Source organism: Tupaia chinensis, unplaced genomic scaffold (assembly GCF_000334495.1).
Source record: "Tupaia chinensis unplaced genomic scaffold, TupChi_1.0 Scaffold141538_1, whole genome shotgun sequence".
Lineage (NCBI taxonomy): Eukaryota > Metazoa > Chordata > Mammalia > Scandentia > Tupaiidae > Tupaia > Tupaia belangeri.
The window spans coordinates 488,734-514,334 of NW_006201399.1; the positions used below are offsets into that span (position 1 = coordinate 488,734).

The 25,601-nt window shown below is 41.9% G+C and overlaps 1 protein-coding gene across 4 annotated transcripts in view; it reads right to left on the bottom strand.

Annotated features, from left to right (window-relative positions):
- GRHL2 (grainyhead like transcription factor 2) overlaps positions 1-25,601 on the bottom strand; it is a 174,686-nt gene that overhangs the window by 60,200 nt on the left and 88,885 nt on the right. For all 4 annotated transcript variants that reach the window (XM_027766238.1, XM_027766239.1, XM_027766237.1 and 1 more), the window contains exon 8: positions 9,429-9,523. In XM_027766238.1, coding sequence (XP_027622039.1) covers positions 9,429-9,523 — 95 coding nt within the window. The remainder of the gene's footprint in view (positions 1-9,428; positions 9,524-25,601) is intronic.

A 25,601-nucleotide genomic window follows, 5' to 3' on the forward strand; every position in this document is an offset into this window, starting at 1 on the left:
ATGGCAACAAGCTGTCCATTTAGAAGTGTCCTTTGGAAGGCATGATTCAGAAAGACTACCAAAGCTTTAATTTTCTAAAAAGCAATGTTTGGCACACAGTGTGTCGGTGTGTGTGTGGGGGGGGGGCAATAACAAGTGATTAAATATTTTAGACCAAAAATCAATGTTGGGACAGAGACAGAGAAAAGAAAGTGGGAGGGGGAAAAAAAAAAGCAAATTGAGACAACTTAATGGATTTACCATGATTTGCTACTGAATTTCGAGGCAGTTGTTAGTTAGCATAACCTTATTTTTCACCCAAGGAGAATGACTAATTTGCAATGTAAGAGAAGGTTAGAATGCCTAGAGTTTCTGCAATGTACTACCTTTGCAAAGGCTACGGTCAAAGCACTGCAGTTCCCCCCAGTTTATCTTTAAGCTGTTTAAATTGAGATAATGAGAACAGAGAGGCTGTTTTTTCCTTTCCATTAACAACTGAAGGAGCTAAACTCCTGGCTTGGCTTGCTGGCCACTAGTTGTATCTTAAAAAGACAGCACTAGGGGAAGAAAGGGTTGACTCACACCGTGAGAGAAGGAAGAGATCTGAATTGCATGTGGAAAAACTAAGTCAGGGGCCACCAGTGACATGGTGGGTTACCGCATGGCGAACCACGGTTTGAGTGCCGGACCTGGTAGCTTAAAACTCGCACCGGGCTTGTGTGCATGCAGGCCCAAAATCCCAGGAGGACAATGGAGGAGAAGGATTGGGACTTTCCCTAAGGGGTTATTTCTCACTTTTCCTCTCAGTCTCTCTCTCTCTTTCAGTATGTCCAGTGAGTGCAAATGCCTTATGCCAAAAACCTTAAAAACAAACAAACAAACAAACAAAAATAAACACTAAGTCATCCTATGTGGCTACTCTCGTTACATCTCAGAATATGAAGTAGTCAGTTGTAGTCACCATGTAGTCACCAGGACATCATGTCCAGGGCAGCTTCAGGGCATTAAATGAACTTCATTTCCATCTTTAAGAATGGATACATATTTGCAAATGTAGATGAGAATTTTCTCCCCATGACTTGCACTTTCATTTTCTGTCTCAGCTGACTGACTCATACTAGCACATCCCGTATTTCTAACCCCCGGGATGGGCCCCAGTTCTTAAATATCTACTTGGTATTGAGACAAAACCAGACATGGAGGCAATAACTATCAAGGAAAATGGGCCCAGAGTAAATGTGAACATGCCCACCCTCTCCCCCACTTTGCATTTTCCCACAGCTTGAAAAATGACATGAACATCTGTTTTGTAAATCCAATTCAGTTCAAGCGTCCAAAGAGACCCAAAGTTAGAGGACTCTATCCCCCACATTAATATCTGCTAATGAGTGAATATTCACTCTCCCTTTACCAGCTTGGCAAACTTTCTCAAGTTGCATACATAGAGCAGAGAATCTTGGTGTGCTCTCTGCCACCTTCATCTTCTCAGATAATCCTCATTCCTACTTCAGATTTCTTTTTTTCTTTTCCAGGTTTTGCAAGAGGGAACATGCATTCCCCAGAGAGAGAGACAGAGAAAATGAGAAAGCATGCTCCTTAGGAAATGGTCATACTGTAATCCCCTCTCCTCCATCTCGCCTCCTTTGCTTCTCTAGCTGCTGCGTCAAAGATCCAAATTGTGCAGTCAGCCACATGGGATCCAGCTGCCTTGACTACCACTCACTGGCTGCTTCAGATTTTTAAAATATTGTGTTTCTTGCATGGTTTTGGGGGGGGAAGGTAAGGAAGAGTGTTGCCACTATTCACCACAGAAAAAAATGTATGAAAGAAAGGTGCACAGAAAGAATGTAAATGAGCATAAAAATCAAATTCACAAAACCAGAGAAAGGAGCAAGAGGGAGACAAGGAAAATGTAAAATAAATATATAAAAGTATGTTTGGAGAAACCACTGACATATATCAGAATTGCAGTATTAGGAAACATGCAGTGATCTTCAGATAATACAAAGTGAGATAATAATTACGCAAAAGAGTTCCCTAATGGTAGGCTAACACACACACACACACACAGTTGAAGAGGACAAGAAGTCTCAAATAGTTCTCACTCCCATCATAAGAGCAAGTAATGTACAAGAGCAATGAAAGACACGGGCAGGGAGAGACCTGTGTGCTGGAAACGTTGGGCCAGCAAGTCCATATTTGCTAGATGGGGGACTGTGGGGTGGGGACAAGGAGAGTCACTAGAACAAGGTGACCTGAGAGTACCGTTTTGCCAAGGAAATAGGGCTCATTATACGTATGCTTTCTTTCTGAACCCACAAAAGTATACCCTATAGATTTCCTAGAAAAAGAAATTACAGCATACTTTAATCTAACAAAAACAAATTCAGATTTCCGTCCACTGAGATGGTTAACATAATGGGCTCTAGATTCACAGAGACCTGAATACAAAAATCTACCTTTTCCATTTACCGAATCTTGCAGTGCCAGTATGTCTCAAAAGATAATACCGAGGCCAGCAGTGGTGTGGTGGTTATGGTGCTGGATCCTAAATGGCCCTCTGAGGTGTAAGCCCCAGGCCCAGAGACTTGAAAAACATGTTGTGCCCATGTGCTGAATGGAGAAGGGATTACAGTGTGTGGCCATCTCCCTGGTGGGGGTGACTTCTCAATGTCCCTCTCTCTCTGTCTTTCTCTGATAAGCCCTATTGGGGGTTCCTATCTCACTGTCACTGTCTCTGTCTCAGTTTTTCTTGTGGAAAAAATTAACAAATAGATTTTATTTTAAGTAATAAAAATCAAAAACATGACAGATGAGCCAGTAGTGGGTTTATTTGTCTGCTTGACTATTTTAGTGGTGATGCTAGTGCGAGAAGAACATTTTCATTGAACAGTGTTCATTCCAAAAGGCTCAGACACAGAGAAATTAAAAAAAAAAAAAAAAGTTCAGGGCTAGCCCATGTCCTACTGGTTAAAGGAACCTATTATCCCACATGGCTGATAACATGGTTTGAGTCCCAAACCCAGCAGCTTGACAAACACACCTGGCACGTGTGTGTGCAAGCCTCAAATCCCGAAAGGATAGAGAGATGGAAAAGAAGAAATTGAGGCGTGACCATTTCTCATCGTGAGATGCTTGCTGCTTCTCCCTCTCTCTCTGTCTCTCTCTTGTGAGCTCATATGCTATCTAGTCAAAAAAAAAAGGTTAATAGAAAAAAGCCTTCTTTATCTTGGGACCAGAAGATGGTGTAATGGTTATCACTGGACTCCCATGTAGTCAATTGCAGTTCGAGTCCCAGGCCCGGAGGCTTAAAACTCCAACCGTGCATGTGTGCATGCATCACCAAGATCCCGAGAGGAGAATGGAGGAGAAAGGATTGTGGCATGGCCATCCCCCCTGGGGGGGCGGTGATTTCTTGCTTTCTGTCTCTCTGCCTCTGTCTCTCTGGCAAGCACATGTGCCCTACAACAAAAACTCAAAAAACAAATTTCATGGAAAGAAGCCTTCTTTACCCTGAGTAGTTTATAAGCCGTGGGAAAGAGGAAGCTGAAAAACGAGGGAAATCAGTATGGTGTTCCAGAGAAAAGACTCAGAGAGGAAACTCGCTCCTCAACTTCAGCCCAAACCACCAAGTAGCATCTTAGGGCTCAAGTCATTCTTTTCTGTGGTCACATGAGAGAGGTCTTTGTAGCAGACTGAGGCTGGTTTAATCTTGAAATCACTGGGAACAGAGAAAACAACACTGGACAAAAATAAGGGGCCCGGTTTCAAGAATCTCCTTAGAGGTCTGGGAGAAAGGGAAGCCTGTAATTAGGGATCGCTGCACTCCTGCTCTGGGGGTGATGTCATCGCCTGCCGAAAGGCAGCGCTGGGTGCCAGGAATCTGAGCTCCCCGCTCTTCAAGAACCTCAACAGGGCCCTGCGTGGGAATTCTTCATCTCAGGGATTAGCGAAGGCCAAATCTGCTTTTTAGATACCAGTGTTTAGCTAAGGGGGAGGGGTGTTAAACTGAAACAGCTTTGCAAATGGGAGACAATGCCATCCCCTGAGATGATATGGATGGGACCTTAATCATCGGTAGGCCCCTCTGCCCTGCTTCCCACCACTTACAGCCGAGGAAATGGAAACTGAGAAGGGGGGGAGTCAAATGTGGGTTCTGGCAGTGCTGGGACTAGAATGTGGCTGTCTGAACCCCATTTCAGGCTTTTTCTGCTGTGCCACCCATCCGCCACCAAGTTCTGAGCTGTGACAATGTGGAATGCTCAGAACCTCCACTGCCAAGACACCAGGGACCAGGGACACTGGTGTACATTACATGAGCTTCCAGGCTGCACAGACCCCAAGGGCAAAAGCGGTCCCGTTGGAGAACATTTCTGCAGCTAATGTCGGCGTGCAGAACCGTGCAGAACCTCACCACGGCACAACCAGCAAAACCGGTTCTGGGTGGAAGAGCTCTGCAGCAGTCCTGCCAGATTCAGGGTGCTACAGATGCCCTGGCCATGGAGAATTAACCCTCGGCTTCATAGTTACTGATAGTTTTAACACCTTCCCTGGCCAAGTGTTTTCCTATAGTTAATTAAACGAAATGATTAGAGTTTTGTGTTCTTTCCTTCCTTCTGTTGTAAACGAGATAGAAATAAAATATTGTCAGCAACAAAAGCAAAGAAGAAGGAGTGTGATCTGGAAAAATCTACAAACCTATCATCTGGTCTTAATTGTATGTAGGCGGTGAGATTACCAAATACTGAACTTTTTTTTTTTTGATAAATGCACCAAAACTTAGATAACCAATTAGAAGCTAACTTTAACATAATTATCTTGGGAAGAAATACAGTTTTCTCAAATGATGTTGCCAAAGCTCAAAGCATATTTGTACTATCTCTTCTAACACTGCTTCAAAACTGGTTTACAAAACCTTAAGGGGGAAGAAATCTCATGTTTAACCCTAAAGTTGTAATATCCAACTCATTGATATGGAGTCACATGGAGCCAATTGATTTCTGGTATTCTTTTCCTACCCACCTTCAAAAGAACAAGATTTACCACCGTTGTGGGCATTCAGAAGCATCTCCCTTCAATATGGCGACACCAGTCTGCCTCTGGCTGGTTGCCACTGGGTCACTCTAAGACTCATCAGCAACCAGGGAACATTGGGGGCTTTCCTTACCCTATGGCTCTGAGCCAAGGCCAGGCTAAGCTTCCCTCTGGTTTCAAACTCCTTCGTGTCACTAAAAGCCAGTGGAGTCTAACCTGCAAACTTATCAGTTGTCTGAGCATGAGAACTCAGTGTTGACCAGGGCCAGGCAGGGCAAGTTTCAGAATGGAGAAAACTAGAGAAAGCAATGATGAGAGCAGCCAGTAAGTCACAATAACCACTCATGGACCTGCACACTTTACGGCTCATGGTTGTCAGAATCTTTCATTAGCCAAAAGAATCTAGAAATGTGGATCTAAAAAAACAATCTCCTGGGACCAGCAGTAGGAGTAATGGTTACATTGCTGGACTCTCACGTAACTGCCCATGATTCTGGTCCCGGACTTGGTGGCTTAAAACATCCCAGGCGCATTTCATGCATGCCCAAAAATTCCAAGAGGAGAATGGAGAGGAAGGGATTACAATGAGGCCATTCTCCCTGGGGGGTGATTTCTCGCTTTCTATTTCTCTGTCTCTCTCTGTCTCTCTGGCAAGCACATGTGTCCTATAGCAAAAATCTCTCTAAACAAAACAAAACAAAAATCTCCTGATTATTAAATGTGGGCATAAGTATGTTAAAATTCAAAACATAAAGAGACCAGCAGTTAGCGTAATGGCTATGTCGCTGGACTCCCATGTAGTTGACTGCGGTTTGAGTCCCGGACCCGGTGGCTTAAACTCATGCCAGGCGCGTGTGCATGTGTGCCCAAGATCCCGAGAGGAGAACGAAGGAAAAGGATTTGCGGAGTGGCCATCCTCCAGGGGGTGATTTCTAGTTTTCTGTTTTTCTGTCTCTCTCTCTGACTTTCTGGCGAGTGCACGTGCCCTATAGCAAAATCCTCTCAAAAAAAAAAAAAAAATTTCAAAACATAAAACCAAAGGGAACCAGTAGTTAGCGTAATGGCTATGTTGCTGGACTCCCACGTAGTCGACCACGGTTCGCATCCTGGACCCGGTGGCTTAAAACTCATGCCAGGCGCGTGTGCATGCATGCCCAAGAACCCAAGAGGAGAATGGAGGAGAAGGGATTGCGGTGTGGCCATACTCCCTGGGGGGTGATTTCTTGCTTTCTGTCTCTCTGTCTCTCTCTGTCTGGAGCGCACATGCACCCTATAGCAAAAAAAACTCTCAAAAAAACCCCATAAATACATAAATGCATCACACACACATACACATATATATTCTGTGGACCATATAAACCCTGTAAATCACAAGTCTTGCAGCCACACAAGCTATTAATAAAATATCATGTGACACTTTATGGGACCCCATCCCTGATGCCTAAAAAAAAAAATCTCTGTGTAATGTTACTAATAGGAATTTAAAAGCAAATGCAGCTAATCTTAAGAAGTCCACAATACGAAAATCACAAATGATTTTGTGTTAAGAGGGATGTCTTTTACTTCTTGCTTTGTTAAAAACCTTTTTTTACCAGCAACCACATGATCTTGTTCTTTGCAATCTACTTATAAAATCAATCATATTTTAAAGAAAAGCCTTAGGCTGTGTGGATAAAAAAATATCCTCTCAGTCTCCCTAATGAAGTAAATTTAATTTTTATGGTGTTGTCTTTAAAAGTCCTTTGGTAGTCTGAAAAACATTACTTGGAACTTTATTACTTACTGATTAACTCAGACCTTGCAACAACCAAGGACTAGTCACTAAAAATACATATTAAGGAAATAAAACACATTTTGCCACAATATGCAACATGAAATATCATCCACTGGGGGCCAGCAGTTGGCATAATGGCTATGTCGCTGGACTCCCACATAGTCGACCGCGATTTGAGTCCAGGACCCGGTGACTGAAACTCACGCCAGACGCGTGTACGTGCGTGCCCAAGAAGATCCTGAGAGGAGAATGGAGGAGAAGGGATTGCGGCGTGGCCATCCCCCCTGGGGGGTGATTTCTCGCTTTCTATCTCTCTGTCTCTCTCTGTCTGTCTGGCGAGCGCACGCACCCTATAGCAAAAACCTAACCAAAAAAAGAAAAAAAAATATATATATATATCATCCACTGCTGTCAGTTGAGGCCTATGTGAGCTTAGCCTTGCCTGCCTGGAACAGCACGTGTGTCCATATCTCGGGCACACACACCTTTAAACAGGACGGTCATCTCCTCCCTGTGGGAAATGAAAGGTATGGTCTGAACTGGGCTGGAAGGTCAGCTCGGCCCCAGATGAACTATCCACTGGTATAGAAAGCTCAGGGAAGCCACCAGGTAAGGCTGTCCCTGCCGGTTTAGGCATTTCCTGCCATAGGCAGCCACTACACTCATTCTCACAGACTGCCCAGCAATGACCACGATGGCGGTGCTCACAGCTCATACTTAGACCTCGCTTCCACATTGAGGAGACACCTCCTCTTCCACCATCACACTTCTCTCCCTGACTCAAGGGAGGCCCCGCCGCTCCCTAGTCTCGCTGCTGTGCGGTTAGGATTCGTGATTGCCCTGCCTCGGTGTCCCTGCACTCGCTCACCGCGCTTCAAAACCTCAGCGAGGTGTCTGGCGCCGCAGGGCCCTGGGAACTGTTTGCAGTTTTGAATGCAGGAACGAGGCCCTTCCAGGGTCGGCGGCTGGCAAAGATCCCCTCCGGACTCAGTGCTGTGCTGTCATCCAGACGCCTGAGTGAGAGTCCAGCATCTGGCCTCCGGGAGGAAGAGCAAGTTTGGACTGCACACAGGAGGTGTTAGGAGGAACACAGGAAAGGGCCGACCTGGCAACTGGAGATGTGGTGTTCCTAGGAGAGGGCAGTCGCAGGGGCCCTGAGCAGATTAATAAAGTGCGAGGGCCCAGATGGTGGTGCCGCGGTGAAATGCACTGCTCTGCAAGGCTTACACGTGTGGGAAGATTCCGACTTTGCATCCAGAGACCTTCCTAAACAGGCCAGCAAGTGCATGCCCACAGTCCAGGGCCGGCTGAAGCTCGGGTGCTTTGCAGGTTAGGACCTGTGTGTGGGGTGTCTGTCTCTCTCATCTCTTTTATTCATGGAATAAATAAATAAATACACTTAAAAATACTGAAAGCACATGGCTTGGGAGGAAAATTTAAAGAGAGGAGAAGGAGGTCTTACAGACAAACTCATCTGCAGTTCCATGTGGGACCCAATCTCACATCCTGTGGCCAGGCCTGCTTCCTTCCTTGATAGACACTGAGCCTCTAGAACATTCTCCATGCCGCTCCGGCACTTGTCACTGTGTGGCCATTTGGATCACCTTTCTTGGGCCTAAAGCCAATGTCACCTACATTGTTTTCTCCTTGAGTGAAATGAGAGACTTTCTTCTGTAGGTCATGCTTGCAAACTCCCAACCAGCTTCCTTTCTCAGCCAGCGTCCTCCTGCTCTCAGACAATAACGCATTGAGCGAGATGTTTACATTGACCTTTTCCTGGGCTGGAAGACAGCCTTCTAACACCCTCCTAGATACTGCATTACTGAAGCAGAAAACATGCTTAAGTTTCATCTGGAAGCTTCCCTCAAGGACAAAATAATAAGCAAGGATCAGAGACCAAGGAACGTGGAAGGAAGGATGGGCACAGCAGGAAGGTTTGGAGTTTTCATAAAATCAAAGAGACTCATGTCTGGAAAACAAATCTGGGTAGCAGCAAATCTGCTTTCTTGTCTAAACCAGAGCAAGGATGAACGTCTTCTCCTTAGGTACACCTCGTCAGAGAGATCGTCCTTGCACTTCTTAATCCTACTGGCAGTCCGAGAAGCAGGAGGTTACACAGCCAACGCACTTGTCTGAAGCTCAGAGACCTACAGCCCTGCTTCCTGCACCGCTCCCTCAACCACTTAAGCCTGGAAGGGGGTGTGGGGTCAGGAGACCCACCCAATGGCTTATATATGGGGACATTAACTCGGAGCCTTTCCTTGTCTCTAGAAGGAGGGTGCGCGGACAGGTCTGAGAGGGGCCTTTGGGGGAATCTGCAGTGCAGAGAGAAAAGGTTTTCTGGCCTAGTGCTAAATTGAAGCTGGGATCCAGGAAGACTGGGACATGTAGCTTGGTTTGTTACATTCTGTGGGAGGCCAGAGGGACCCTGGTCTCTCTTCCCTTATTCTTTAAAAAGGCAATTGAGCTGAGCATAACTGGATGTGTGTGACTTCTGGAGGAAGAGATCAAGTTCACTTCCTTAGTTGGGGCTCAAACTAATAGGAGACTACCCATAGAGGCGTTTGAAAATGAACCAACTGCAGAGAAGGGGCACTTATTTAAAAGGTACAGGCGAGGAAAATGCAGCTCTGCTACTCACCTTTGCCTCTTCATTCACGTCCCAGGTAAAGGAAACAGCATTATATGCAATCTCTTCAATGTTCCCAATAGTATTAAAGCTCTCCTTGTAATCAGCTATAATATTAAAAAAGAAAAACGTTTTAAAAGAGTTGACATGCATTGAATCCCCATTTTCCAATCGGTATATTTAAACTATTTTTCTAGCTATTTCTATGGCAATAGGTAAGGATTTGTGCTTACTGATTTTTTTAAGAGAAATTTTTGCTATAGGGACACAGAAACAAAGAGACAGAAAGTGAGAAATCACCCCACCTGCCAAGGTAGGATGGCCACGCCACAATCCTTTCTCCTCCCCTCTCTTCTTAGGATCTTTGGCATGCACACAGACACACACGCCTGACGTGAATCTTAGCCACCAAGTCTGGGACTTGAACTGTGGTTGACTATGTGGGAGTTCAGCAACGTAACTATTACACCATCTGCTGGTCCCTTACTGACACTCTTTTACTAATATTTACCCTATAAGAATGTAGGCATATTTCTCTATTAAAGAGTAAATCCAAGTAAAATAATGTTCTTAACTGGTTTGTTGGTTTCATTTTTTATTAAGTCTATAACATTTTTAAGGTTTTTTAATTCCCTGCAAGTCTCATGTCTCCTACTTACTGTCCTGCCACTTAATTTTCCTAGAAGTGCCAGAGTACCCCATAGGGCTTTTTTGTAAAGAAATTTCCAGGGGGTTACAGAAAAACTTTTTATATTTCTTTTTCTGAACTTAGGTATAGAGAGTTTAATTGAGCACACTCGGATCGCTATCAACACCTGTCCATGTAAGGCTGTCTCTCGTTGTTTATTTACTGTTTAAAGACAGACTCGCACTCCGTCACAATCCTTGTGCCTCAGCTTCTCAAGTAGCTGGGACTACAAGTGCCCAGTTATTTTTTAGGGTGAGCCAGGAATTGAACCCCGGTCTCCCATGTGGCTCCAGCCTCCAGAGAAGCAGTTTATTTACTAGTGTCCCACCACAGTTGGGTCCAGTTTATTTCTTTATTCATGTAAAATGTATATATTTCTTTTTAAAAAATCTTTAACTTTTAAAAATTATTTTTCATGTTTTTTGTATCTTTTACTTCTATTTCCCCCTTTTCTCCTTTCCTTTTCTTATTATTTTCATATTACATTTAATCACATCTATCTTTACAGTACATAACATTTATTTTTCCAGCATGATTACCACACATATCGGTCAAGACAAAGAAATTACTATTCACATCATTATCAGCAAATAGCTTTACATTTTTTAGATTATTTTTATTTTTTATTTTACATAAATTCTCTTTACAAGCCAAATGATGTATAGCAAGTGACTGTTTAAACATATATATATATATATGTGTGTGTGTGTGTATTATATATATATATGTTTAAGCATATATATATATGTGTGTGTGTGTATACACACACATAATATATGTATACACACACACACACACACACATATATATGTTTAAACAGTCACTTGCTATACATCATTTGGCTTGTAAAGAGAATTTATGTAACATGAAATACTTCTAAGGCCTGTCTAGTCGAGAATACTATACATATTACCATCAACAGGTCATAAACCATTTCTGTGTCTCACAAATGCCATGCCTATTTTTCCTTCTCTATACTCTTCCCTTCTCCTCCATCCCATTCCACACTATCTTCAGCATTCACAATTATTTTCACTGCTTTTATGCCCTCCAGTATTTCAATCTCTACCGTAGAGTTTGGATAGTCAACATATACTAAGTATATACATAGAATATCTTTCTTTCATAGCCTGGCTTGCTTCACTCAGCAATAAATCTTCCATATTTGACCACTTTCTATCAAATGCCAGGGTCTTGTTGTTTTTTATGGCTGAATAATATTCCATAGAGTATTTTTCAGTTTTTCCTCTCTCAGTTCCCTCCCTTTCACTCTCCTTTTTAATCCCCTCTGTCCTCTCCTACAAACACAATAGCTATCAATATGTTTGATACGTAATTTTATGAACTATGTTGGGTCGATTTGCCTGTGTACATAATTGTAATTTTCATAAATTATATTATGCCATAGCTAGAGTTGCCAGATTTAACAAGTATTTGGAATATACTTATCTAAAAAATGTACTGGTTGTTTATAAAAAATTCAAATACAATAAGGTGCCCTGTGTATTATCCGGCAGCTCTCACTGTGGGTCTTTTCAGATTTAACCACGTTGCTGACCACAGGCCCACAACTTACTTTGGCTACACAGAATTCCATGGTGACCACAGCCATAATTCACTTGTCCTCTGCCCCAAGCTGGATGCCCTTCAGTGGAAGCCAACACTCTGGTACTGCACGCAACACTGTGATAAAAATTCTGACTCCCAGAAGCTGAATTGGTCACAGCAGAAAAATCTACTAAATGTGTTCTCTCCAATGGCCTTCCAGACTCACCAGAATGGATTGATCAGTTTAGCTTCCCATCTGAATTCTATTTCTCCTGTTTCTAACTGTATTTTTCTTTTTTCTTTTTTTTTAAAATTTGTTTTGCCAATCTGACGGGTACCAGCGACAACCTATTGACATGATCTTTGCATTTCTTCTACTGCTTGTGAATTCAAACACTTGTCACATACAGGATGGCCAAACAGGTGTCTCCTAATGTAAATTGTTTGCTCATGCTCTTTGTCCATGTATTTATGATTTTCCCAGAGACATTTTAGAACAAAAATGTATTATCTTTACATTTTAATATGTTGGGTTATCAGAAAAGTCTTGACGTATTTTTTCTATGCAAAAATGCATCATGACTTTTCTGACAATGCCATAAAAGCAAGTGTGTTCACCGTGGAAACGTCCAGAGACCATGAACAAATAAGAAATACATTTAAAAGCAACCACAATCTATTCACCCACAAATAACCAACTACCAGTATGTCCGTATACACATAATCCTTCTGTTCTATGAGCCTTCCTCCAAAATATGTAACTGTGTTTATCCTACATTCTAACAATTATTTTAAAATTTATTCTTTGTCTTTAAGTTTGATTTTTAAGCTTTGTCCATGTATGAGAGATAGAGAAAGATCCTTAACAGGGTCTCATGAACCTGTTCTCATGAACCCCTGTTCTCAGCCTTCCAGCTTGCCAGGATCTCAGGCGCGAGTAGACACACAGCGAATGTTTTCAGCTGACCTGGAGATCCAAAGCACAGAGGGCCACATGATTTCCAGTGTGGCAGTTCAGTTGGCTGCTGATTATACTACCAGGCTGAGCCTTCTCCTTCTCTCTTTTTAAAATTTGCTATGGGGCTGACAGGAGGTGTGGTGGTTAAGGGCACTGGACTCCCACATGGCTGACTGCGGTTCAAGTCTTGGATCCGGTGGCTTGCTTTCTCACTTCCCCCCCACTCCCTCTCTGTCCCTCTCTGGTCAAACTAAATAAATAAATAAATAAAGTTAAATAAAATAATTCTTTTTACAAAAGACTTAAAAATTAAAAAAAAAAAGATAAAATTTGTTATGGAGTGCATGTACTTGCCAGAGAGAAATGGGGTGGAGAAGTGAAAAAGCATAAAAACATCCCCCAGGGGGAGACAATCACACCACAGCCCCTTTTCCTCCATTCTCCTCTTGGGACCATGGACAGAGATAAGTGTTAGCATGTTTATCAAGTTGTTAGGTCTGGGATTCGAACCATGCAGACAGCAATATAGGATCCAGTCATCTTAACTGCATGCCACCTGGTAGGCCCACCTTTTCTTTTCTTTACTTAGTGCATCTTCATTATCTTCCCATGTCAATAAACTGGTATAAAGTTACATTTTTTGTTTTTTAACGAATTCTTTATTTAATTTTATTTATCATTATTATTATTGTTATTATTATTTTAATTTGACCAGAGGGAGACAGAAAGAGAGAGTGAGAGAGAGGGAAAGTGAGAGGGCCAGCTGCGAGGTCAGGTACTCTGTGGCCCTCCACGTGGGAGTTCAGGACATTAATCACCATGCCTCCTGTCGTTGCCTAAAGTTACTTTTTAATAGCCAAATGTTACATTGGAGTATGTGCTGTAACTTAATTTTGTTCTTGTTGGTTATTTAGATGTTGTCCAATACTTTGCTATTTCAAATAACATTTTATTTAATTACTTTGAAGACAACAAAATCACTTACACTTAATATATTTCATTGTGATAGATTCTCAGAGGTAAAAAGTAATAGGACATACATATGTAAGATTTTAAAGTTCATTTTGTCCAATTGCTCCTAGACAGGTTGAAATAATTTTATGATTGAATAAGTGTATGAATTCCTGTTTCCTCAAATTGGTTCTTTCCAAATTTATATGCAAAACATGGTAATTTATTATTTTAACTTACAATTCTTTGATTGTTAAGGGGCTTGAACAGTCTTTCCTTTGGCTTCTGGCTCTAAGCATTTCTTTATATTCTTTCTATTTGTTTTTAAAATGTACTCATTCATTGCAATGGTTTCTTGTTCTATCCTTTGCCCATTTTTCTCTTATTCAAATTTTCATATTGATTTTAAAATAAATACTTAGTGCTAAGAAAGAAAACAAAAGCCAAAAAAGAATTTTATTTATTTGTTTTTTAAAATTTATTTTAAATATTTTAATTTGTCAACTTTGTTTTTTTTTTTTTTAATTTGATCAGAGAGAAACAGAGAGAGAGAGAAAGAGAGAGAGGTAAAGTGAGAAAGCAAGCCACCAGGTCTGAGACTCAAACAATGGTTGGCCACGTGGAAATCCAGCGCTTCAACCACCACACCATCTGTCAGTGCCAAAAACCAATTTATACCATACAAATTTAGAATAAGGTTTTCTGACTATAACTGAGATGATTTTTAGTGTAAACCCCAGCTTTCTGCAAGACAACAAAATTTAAAATTTTGAAGACAGAAGTAGATCACGTAATTTTAAAAAAACACAAATTCTTCATAACTTTTTTGAAAGACAGTCTTGGGACCAGCAGTTGATGTAATGGCTACATCACTGGACTCCCATGTATTCGACAGCAGTTTGAGTCCTGTACCCGGTGGCTTAAATTCACGCCAGGTACGTGTGCATGCGTGCCCAAGATCCTGAGAGGAGAATGGAGGAGAAGGGATTGTGGCGTGGCCATTCCCCCAGGGGGTGATTTTTTGCTTTCTGTCTGTCTCTCTCTGTCTTTCTGGCAAGCACACTCACCCTATAGCAAAAAAAAAAAAAAAAAAGCAAAACAAAACAAAAAAACAAAAACAAAACACAATGAAAAAAACTCACAAAAAAGGGCAAGAGTCGACTGTCTTTCTTTTTTTTTTATTTTGGAGAGGTTTTTGATGAGTTACTACATTATACTACATTATAAAGTTTTAGTTTTCCATACCTCTGCCACCTAAAAAACTTCTGCCCCATAAATGCATCAGCTCAGGCCACTCCATGGCCTACTGGTTAAGGGAGCTGGATCCCACATGGCAGACCATGCAATTCAAATCTTGTCTCTGGTGACATGAAAAATACACCAGGTGTGTGTGTGTGTGTTTGTGTGTGTGAGTGTGCCCAAAATTCCAACACGCTGGAGAAATGAAGAAGGGACTATAGAGTGGCCACGCCTCACTGGGGAACAGTTTCTCCCTCACCCTCTCCCTCTGTCTCTTTGGCAAGAGCACATGCTCTCTGGCAATTTTTTTTTTTTTTTAAAGTATCATCTCAAAAAATGAAAGGATTTTAAAACCAAATACAATATAGGAGCTTCTGAAGATCTGACTATTTGGAGGTTCCTGGCGAGAGGCACACCGCACCCCCTCCCACATGCCTCCTATGTATCCCTTCATTGGCAGTATTCTGTATCCTTGAAAATATCTTTTACAATAAACTAATCGAAAAAAAAAAGAAGCGAGAAGAAGGAACACAATGTAAATACAAATAAAATATTTTCTGGGTCTCCTAATCTTGTACAGGGTCCCTGTCAGTTTTGATCACCTTCACTTAATCAATAAAAGTATTGAACAAATATTTACCATGTGCCCTGATGAACCAGGCAGTGTCCTAATACCCAAAGAAACAGAAGAAAACAAGGCTAACTCCTGATCTTCTGGCTCTTTCAGTCGAGAAGAAAATAGAATATAAATAAGTAGATAAACAAATGAGTAAGATAATTATCCTTAACCTGCTTTTCGAATTTAAAACAAAAAAGAAAGAAAGAAAAAAAGACTGGCCACACCACTTTTTACTGGGTGATTATATTATCCAGTTACTTTTCTTCAGGGGATGGACAAGTATTTATTTATTTATTTACTATTTATTGCCGTCATGTCTCATTAACGGTATGTGTTACAGGAGAGCAGGAACGTATCTTAAATCTCGCTGCTTTCTCAGTGCTGAACAACACGCACGCAAGATGTACTCCATGAATGTGTTAACCGAATGAATGAATAAACACGTAGGTATTTGAAGCAAAAATTTTCCCTGAGATTAATGTCACGCACTCCGCTCCAACCTTCCCCAAAGAGAAATAACTGTTCCCCTCTACCCTTTGTTTTTAGTCCCTATAGATAGCAAACTAGATCTGTGGCCCCCTCGTGACTGCCCAAGGCTCCTGGAAGACCCAGTAGCTTATGCACACTGAGTCTGCCTGTCCACGTGCACTCTGATTTGTCCAATGAATAAACACTACAGTACGTGCCTCCTGTTTCTCAAAGCTGTGTTTGCGTCCTTTGATAAGTGTTGTTTGTTTAAGGGCTTATGACCCATGGCGTCGAAACTGAAACTCGGCACCCTGGTTTTAAGCCTTTCATAATTTATTTCCTCAAGAAAGTTTCTCAAATCCAAATTTTGTAAGTGCTGATCGCTATGACCAGTAAAAGGTATAGTAATGAGCCACTAGTTTCCACAAGCTCTCATGACGAGTGATAACAAAATGAGTCGTTCAAAACAACAAATTTATTCTCGCAATTCTGGAGGCCAAAAGTTCAAAACCAAGTTGGGGGTAGGACTGGCTCCTTCCAGAGGCTCTGAGGAATGGTCTGGTCCATGTCACTCTTCTAGCTTCTGACCGTTGTCAACAGCCCTGGGCATTTCTGGACTTGCAGGTGGCCACTCTGATCTCTGCCTCTGCCTTCACGTCGCCTCTCTTCTGTCCCCTGTGCCTGTTTACCTCTTCTCTTCGCAGGATTTGTCGCTGGTTTTAGCCCCCCTCCCTTAATCCAGGGTGATAGCATCTTAAATTCTTTAATTTCATTTGCAAAGACCCTTTTCCCAAATAAGATCATATAGGTTCTTAGAGTTAGGACATGAACATATACTTTTTGTTAAAGCCTTTTCTTTCCTTCATTCATTTCATTCATGTTAGAATGTGTGAACACACATGAAAGAGAGAAGAAGAGAAGGAGCGAGAAGCTCCCTTCTGGGGTCTGGTCACACACAACCCCTTTCCTGTAGTCCTCCAGCCTGTCAGATCTTGAGCACTGCACGTGTGTCCAAGTTGTTTCAAGCAGACTAGGCCAGGGATTTGAACTAAAGTCCCCATGGGATCCAGCTTCCCTTGAGCAACGCACTACTGATGTATCACAGAGCTGTTCAACGGGTCAGTTTTGAGAGTCATTATTCAGCTTCCTGTACCTGGGATTCCCTCCTACGATTTGAAATCATGTGATTTGGGTGAATGACTTCTTGCATGGGAACTAGCATAACTGCAAAATAATCACCTCACTTTAAAGTAAGTATAAAAATGGGGCCGGCACATGGCATGGTGGTTAAAGGTGCTGGATTCCCACATGGCCCACCATGGTTTGAGTCCCAGACCTGGGGGCTTGCTTTCTCATTTTCTGTTTCCCTTTCTCTCTCTCTCTCTCTGGTCAAATTAAAAAAATAATAACAAATGGAATTAAATAAATAAATAAATCATAAAAGTATAATTATAAACACATCAGGTGAGCATATTAAATTTTGAATGCACCTTTTTTTCTTTAAAATAAAAAAAGACAAGGCAACATAAAAACTAAACATTTTATACACTGGTTTGTAAACAGAATTCTGATATCTACTTATTGAAGATGGAAATGTAAATAAGAAAATGGCTTAGATCTTTCCTAAAACAGGCATGATGGAACAGAATTATTAGGTTAAAAAAATGTTTTAAAATTAAACCAACTGACCTGAGTTAAAAGGGTAGTTCTTATTAATCTTGGTAATTTATATACAAAAGGACAATGCTAAACTACATGACTACCTTAAAGTATCTGAAAGAATGAAACCAGGAGGAGAGAAAGAAGTCTGTCTAATGAAATAAAAATGACATTGATCTCATTGTTTTTTCTTTGTTTTGTTTTTTAATATTTTTAGTTTTTGCTATAAGGGTTCATGCACTCACTGCAGAGAGACAGAGAGAGAGAGAGAAGGAAAGTGAGAAATCACCCTCCGGGAGGGATGGCCATACCACAATCACTTCTCCTTTTGGGATTGTGGGTGGGCATGCATGTACACAAATCCGCAGAGTCCCAAAACCCGCTAGTATGGGATTCAAACCACGGAGTCAGCCATGTGGGATCCCATCACCTTAACCTCCACGCCACCTGCTGGCCTTGATCTCACTGTCAATGCCATGTTGCTGATGATAGAGCCAAAACTGCCAGCATCCTCTCTGGGGCTGTGTGTGTTCTTGGAATGCCAGAGCAAAGAATACGGGAAAGCACAGCCATGCCCACTCTGCAGGGCCTGTTACGATGCCAGCAAAAGCAGAATGAGTGTTTCTGGGTTCACAGAGCTTATAGGTTTGTCTCGATGCTCTCTAGCAGCACTTCTCAAACACTGGGTGCATCAGAATCACCTGGAGGGCTTCGATCGAGTGCAGATGTTTGGGCCAGCTCTTAAGAGATTCTGACTTGAGGTCTGGAACATGGCAACGAATGTGCATTTCTAACAAGCTTCCAGATAAGGCTGAGGATGCTGGTCTGGGAATCACACTTTAGGGTACATCTTTCTGCAGCAAAATGAAATGACAGGCTTCTAAAACAATACCCCTTGGGAGTTCACAGACACCGCTGCTAGTTCTCATGTCTGGAATCTCATCCCATAACACTCATTTCTCTAGACAATACCATTGTCATCTCTTAGCACTAAAATGCAAATCCTTTTGGGATAGTAATAACTGCTACAAACCAAGAACTTAACAAGCCCATGCCAAGCCTATGCCAACCCTTCTGCCAACATTACCTCTAATCCTCACGACCACTCCACCAGGAAGGAGTTGGCATCCTCCTTCTACGGAAAAGTCAAGTTGCTTGTGGAAAATCACGTAGTTGGTAACAAGCCAACCTGTGATTTGAATCTGGTCTGTTTGGTGCCACAGATCATACTTTTAACCACCATCTAGATTTATTTTGCAAATTTCTCTTGCAAATGAAACAATAAACTGTCACCAGTTATTGGTATCACAGCATATCCTAAAATGGCAACAAGCTCGTAGAGAAGGCCTGAGAGAATGTGTATTTGATGAGGCGGAGAGATGGGGCACTTTTAGATCATTGCAAATTCCTTGACAAAGGAAGATGAGGTTCAGTAGAGAAGAGGCAAGCAAGAAAACATCTCCATATACTACAAGCACCATGAAGATCAAAAGAAAAGTCCAAAAGTTAGTCTTTCTAAGAAGACAAGGGGTATTGGATTGGGGGAGAAGATGATGACTTTATGGTGTTTCATCGAGTATTGGGAATGTGCAACGCTTCCCACACATGTTTCTGACACGTATTCTGCACTGTAACTGTAAAAGCCAATCCTACGTCCACTGTCATGAGAAGTATGATGGTGAGCCCTTTTGTTATCCTTTTATTTTATCTTTTGCATATAATCAGTGACTTGTCAATAAGTTTTAAATTCAGACTTTTATAGACTGAGTTTTGCTCAAACTGATTGTATGTGTAAGTGTGATTCTGGAATGTTGTCAAAGGAAATGCTAATTCCTTCACCTTAATTAAGCTTCACGTGCTTGGTAAATTATAACTACCCCCTTTTAATTATTCTTTGTATATATTGTTGGGAGATTAAAAGGAGTGGTATAATTAATATAAAAACTGCTTCTCTTCTAAAAGGTGCAGATTCTGTCCGGACTAGTGAAGTAATGAAGCTGGAATGCTGAAAATGGCTCTAGAAACGATGCCAGTTCAGTGTGCAGCCACCACAGCCTAATAAGATGCTTTTTCCCAAAAGCTAAGAAGTTGGCATAGTTCGTGTATTTGAGGTCATGATGCTGCAAGTTCATTTACTGGGTGGTAATCGAGACAAGGAGGATGGGGAGAAAGGATGCTGGCATAGAGGCACACAACCCTGAGCTTGACTTTCTCTCCTTCTCACTAAGCCCCGTGACCCTCGGTGAGCCACTGGGCCTCTCTGAACTTTATTTCCTCATCTACAAAACAGAGACAATAGCTGAGAGAACAGCACCCTGCTGTTCTCATTACGGATGGTGGAACCAATATTGGTCTCCACTTACCCTCATCCCTCCTGTCCTGAAACATCAGCTTCCAGGCAGGATCAGCTCAAATTCAGGAAACAATAGAGGCTCATTCAAGGACCATTTGTTCTGACTTGAAATAGACACAATAAATAAATCTTAAGTGGGTTCTGAGATTTTTTTTTTCCTTTTCTTTTGGCAGAAGGTGCATGCCCTTGGAAGAGAGGGACAGAGAGATAGAGAGCAAGGGAGAGGAGGAAGCCCCCCTCCCAAGGGCAATGGTCACACTGCAATCCCTTCTCCTCATTCCTCTCTTTAAGAATTTTGGGCACAAGCTCACATGAACCTGGAGTGTTTCTTAAGCTGCTAGTCCAGGATTCAAACTACTTGGTTGGTCATATGGGATCCAGCTGCCTTAACTACCAGGCCATGGAGCCAGCCATGATTTCGAGATTTTCTTGTTTGTTCTGTGTTTAATATCAAAAAATGGCCTCTTAAAATCTGAATGACTCACAAGAACTCACTAACGAGGGACCAGCAGTTGGCCTAATGGCTATGTTGCTGGACTCCCATGTAGTCGACTGTGGTTTGAGTCCCAGACTCGGTGGCTTAAACTCACGCTGGGCGCACATTCATGTATGCCTGGGATCCCAAGAGAAGAATGAAGGAGAAGGGATTGAGGTGTGGCCATCCCCCCTGGGGTGATTTCTCTCTGTCTTTATGTCTTTCTGGCGCATGCACCCTATAGCAAAAAATCTCTAAAAAAATAACTCGCTAATGAGTTTGCCTTTTACCAAGTCAAAGATAACCTGGGTTTTCTTCATATGTTAGCATTGGGGATATTTTTAGGGGTGTTAGATTTATCTCCATCGCGTGATCTTGGCCCATGAACAAAAAAAACAACCACCAATTATTGAGAGTTGACTGTGTACTAGGCCCTGACTAAATATGTGTTTTTCACAGATATCACCTTAGGTCATCCTGATCAGTTGTTTATAATTCCCACATCATAGAATGGAAATAGGCAAACACATGAAGTATACTCCCCTCCCCAGCAGTTATTTGGTGTGAAGCGGATGAGCTGGGACTTGAACCTACCAAGCTCCATTCATACAAAGCTGGAGCCCTTTGACTTCTCTGATATACAGCCTTTTAGATGGGCACCTTCTCATATGTAATCCAGGGCAATTATGACCGAATAGGAAAACGTAAATATATGACTGCCATAGTGATGCCTAATAGTCTCAGTAGTATAATTATGAATAATATCACTACTATTCACTCTTCTTGACTTATTATAAAATCTTCACACATATCATTTAAGATGGAATCTTCCTTGGAACTTTCTCTTTAAGCTAAACCTTGTATTTTATCTGTGTTTCACTTACCCATCTGTTTGTAGAAAAGGAATTATATAGGCCGATGTTACAGTTTTCAAATTGTATTGACCATAACTTTGGAAGTAAAAAACAAAAAAATCGGGGTTGTAACCCAGTACTATGTTCCATATACACTAGTATTTTTTTCTATTTGATTTCATTGTTTAGGTTTATTTATTTATTTCTTCCATGAGTGAAAGAGACTGAGAGAAAGAGAGAAAGAGACACATCTGCTCCTGGTGTGTTCAAAGAGGTCTCTAGACACAAACCTGGCACCTTTCCACGTGGGTCAACCAGGCAGAGCACGGCATCACTGCTGCGCCACCATCTGGCCCCACTTCACTTTGTAAAAATGCTGGTCCTGGGGCCAGCCTGTAACCTGGCGGCTGAATCCCACTTGACTGCGTGGTTCGGGTCCCGGAGCCAGTGACTTGAGAAACACACTGGACAGGTGTGCATGCCCAAAGAAAGAAGAGATGGAGGAGAAGGGATTATGGTGTGACCGTGCCCCATGGGAGGTGTTTTCTTGTTTTCCTTCTCTGTCTCTTTGGCAAGCACACATGCAAGGAAATCCTTTGGCAAGAAGAAAAACGTAGTCCTGACTTGCAAACTTGATTTCAAACTGACTGTAAGTCATATCCTCCATGTAGACAAGTGAACACAGATGTATAGGGTGCCTATGCATGCCCTGAGCCATACAGCTCTGAATTTAATCAACTCGAAGAGCTTAAAATGAAACACTTCTGATTAGCCCATGTGACTCAGGGAAATTTAATTTCGACTATTTTGTCTCTGGTCCACAGATCTGGCACTCCGGCAGCTTTCTGAATGGATGAAGGCATGGACTGTGCTCTGATAACTGCATCCGCTATTCGTGCTCGGTCCAGTTTTCCACCCATGTCATTGCTCACCAGACTAATACTCCCGGGGGTAGAGGTGGGGACAGGAAGTTATAGACCCAGAGTATTGGAGCTACTGCCCAGTTGTCTCAGCCCTGCAAACAGGGTTCCCCCGAGCACAAACTCTCTTAACCTTTTCCTATCCTAGATATTTCCAGAAACTCTAACACTAAGTTAAGTCAATTTCAATTTATAAGAGAAAACTGAACTATTTCTTAAATGATAGTACTTTATTTTACCAATAAGAATCTCAAGAACTGCTATTCTAGAAGACATTTCGTAGTGTTTCTCAAATGTGTGGACCAGAGACAAACTAGTTCAAATTAAATCTCTCTGAGTCACATGAGCTAATGAGAAACATTTAATTTTAAGCTCTTTGAATTGATTAAATTCAGAGTTATATGGCACATGGGCCAACATGGTGGCACCAATAGTGGGACACGGCCGTCTAATGTCCGAGCCATACAGGGTAGCCAGATTTGAAAGCTCAGGCCTAACCTGAACACGCTGAGCATGCCTGTGATCTTAGCTGCCTGGAAGACAAGGGGAGAATCAGGGCATGGTTGGACCCTGCCGGGAGTACCTACCCACCTGTCTCTCTCCTATGAAAGAAATAAACTTTAAAAACCCATTCCAGTGTCTAACAACCCTCTGGAACACAGACACAGTACAAGGACCATAAATCATCACAAAAACCCTAAATTCGAACACAAGCCCGATTCCTTCAGTGACTCAGCCTGCCCCACTGTCCCTGGCTACCCAATCACACACTGAACTAGTTAACTGAAGATGAGTCTGTTACCTGTGTGATGAATGAATGATGTTGCTCTTCCTATTTACTTTCACTAATTTTCCATTGATTCTGACATTACTAGAGAATTTGGATATTATTTCCAAATTGAAATTAAAAAAAAAAAAATTGCCAGAGAGCACATATGCTTGCTAAGGACAGAGAGAGAGGGAGAAAGAGAGGGAGAAAAAAACTCCCCATGGGGAATAGCCGTGCCACAATTCCTTCTCCATCTTTCCCTCCTTTCAGGATTTGGGGCACACATGCACAGGCACCTGGAGAGTTTCTTAAGCCACTGGGTCTGGGATTTGAATCAGGGGGTTGGCCATGTGAGATTCAGCTGCCTTAACCACCGGGTCTTAGAGCTGGTGCCAAAATTGAAATTTGAATTCTCTTAAATATATATTTTTTCAAGGGGCCAGAAAGAGGCACAGTGGTAAAACACGTTGCTCTGTGAGGCAGTCTCCTATGGAAAGGTTCCTGCTTCAAGTCTGGAGACCTCCCTGAGTACACCAGGCAGGTGCTTGCCACAATTCAGAGCTGGATGAAGGCTGGGGGTTGATCATGGCATCAAGACCCTGCTGGGGATGCTGTCTGTCTCTCTAACTTGCCAAAGGAAGAAATAAATGATATATACATATATTCGTGTGTGTGTGTGTGTGTGTGTGTGTGTGTGTGTATGTGTGTGTGTGTATTATATGTGTATTTTATTTGTTTTCTTTGTTTCTCTTGAGAAGATAAATGCATCCTTCAAAGAAGGGACGCCATTGCTGCAATTATTATTTGCCTTTGTAATGCTGACCACAGGATCAGGACTGTAGACTGAGTTCATTCCAATCTGTAGCGACCTTAGATCTTGGAAAGTCTACCGACCTCTGGTCTCCCTATCTGTGAGTTGGACAACCATAGCACCTACCCCACAGGACTGCTCAATGCTGATGAGGCTTCCATGAATTCAGCACATAGTTATTTCAATACTTGTTTTTGCAAAAGCTGAGAAACTAGTGGTGGTCCACATTCCTGGAACCTATTCAAAGAGTTTTCCTTAGATTAGCTTCACCTTATTTTGGCTTCTACAACCTCAAGGAGTTTAATTTAATTTTGGAAAACTTTTCTCTTGGCAAGTTTTAGGTTTTGTAAACAAAGAATAAATTTGCCTAATTTTGCACTTGGGGGTATTGCAAAGATGAATGTGTTTCTGTTCAAAGATATGGGGAGAGAGAAGGGTCTAGTAAAGTTTGGGGAGTGGCTCAGCGAAACAAATTCTATAGTTTTGTTCAGGAACTATGAGTCTCAGGAAACTATCAGACTGTATCTCCAGATTTTCTTTTTTTGTCATTTTAAACTCAACCTAATCATATTCCTAATTGTACTAAAAAACGGAAGACTCTGAGAATACTCATGGTTTCATTAAATGAATCTCTGAAGAAAAAAAAATTAGAAGATTTTCACAAGAAAATAATGTGAAATCAAATAAAAGGATAAACTACGTGTTTGAGATGAAAGCATTATGTTATCACTGTGGATAAGGAAAAGGACATTTCCCCCCAGAAACTGGGAGAAAAACAATTCAGTGCCCAGAGAATGGGGCCGGGGGAGGCAGAGGACAGGAAATACAGTATTTTCCAGACTAATATGGTGAGATAGTTTTACTCTCTCATTGAAGTTGACTCTCAGAGGGTTTTCAAGCATGCATTCCATGCTTTCATCCCCTCTTCTGGTTAACCACTCGGACCGAAAATTGCCAACTATAAGGAAACTTTACCAGAAGAGGCTTACCACATGATGATCTGGAACCAGATAAACAGACTTCCTAGGCCAGGGAAGAGAAATGATGAAGGGCCACAGAAACTGTATTTTTTTTTACTGATAGAAAGTGACATGAGCACAAATCTGATGGAAATAAGAATAGGAAGGTAGAGGGAGAAAGGGAAGGTAGAGAGAAATCACCCCCAACCAAGTCTTGTCACACCACAGTCCCCTTTCCCCAGCCCTCCAGCTCCTCAGGATCCTGGGTGTCTCAGTGTGTATGACATGTTTTTCAGGCAAACCCTGGATTCAAACCATAGTCACCATGTGACTTCTGGAACTGTAGGGTGCTGGCATTGTCACTGCACCATGGCAGCTGGGCTCAACTGGAATCTTTCATTTCCAAATCTAATTACATTTGTTTTTGTTTTTTTAATTTTTTTAAGCTTGCTTTTAAACAATTTCCCATTTGTTTGTTTCAGGGAAGCAACAATACTTTCCAATGAACATTAAATGGAGAAATCCTCTTGTTTTATTAGTACACAGTATTTTTTATGCTAACAATTAAGTCTTAAAGTCATTGTCTAAGTTCTATCATAAGGTCTTTAGTATAATAAAATACGATTTAAACACTAAAAGAACGTACCAAAAGCACACTTAGCCCATTGCATCCAGATAAATAGTACCCAAAATAATTGTTTTAGCATAGAAGAGAAGAGTCCAGCCCCAGCAGATTGCCAGTTAAGTAGCCACCTGCCTGTTAACTGTAACTGTCACCTACATGCTCAAAACCACATATGGTGGGATCAGCAGTTGGCATAATGGCTATGTCGCTGGACTCCCATGTAGTCGACTACAGTTCAAGTCCCGGACCTGGTGGCTTAAACTCATACCAGGCACATGTGCGTGCGTGC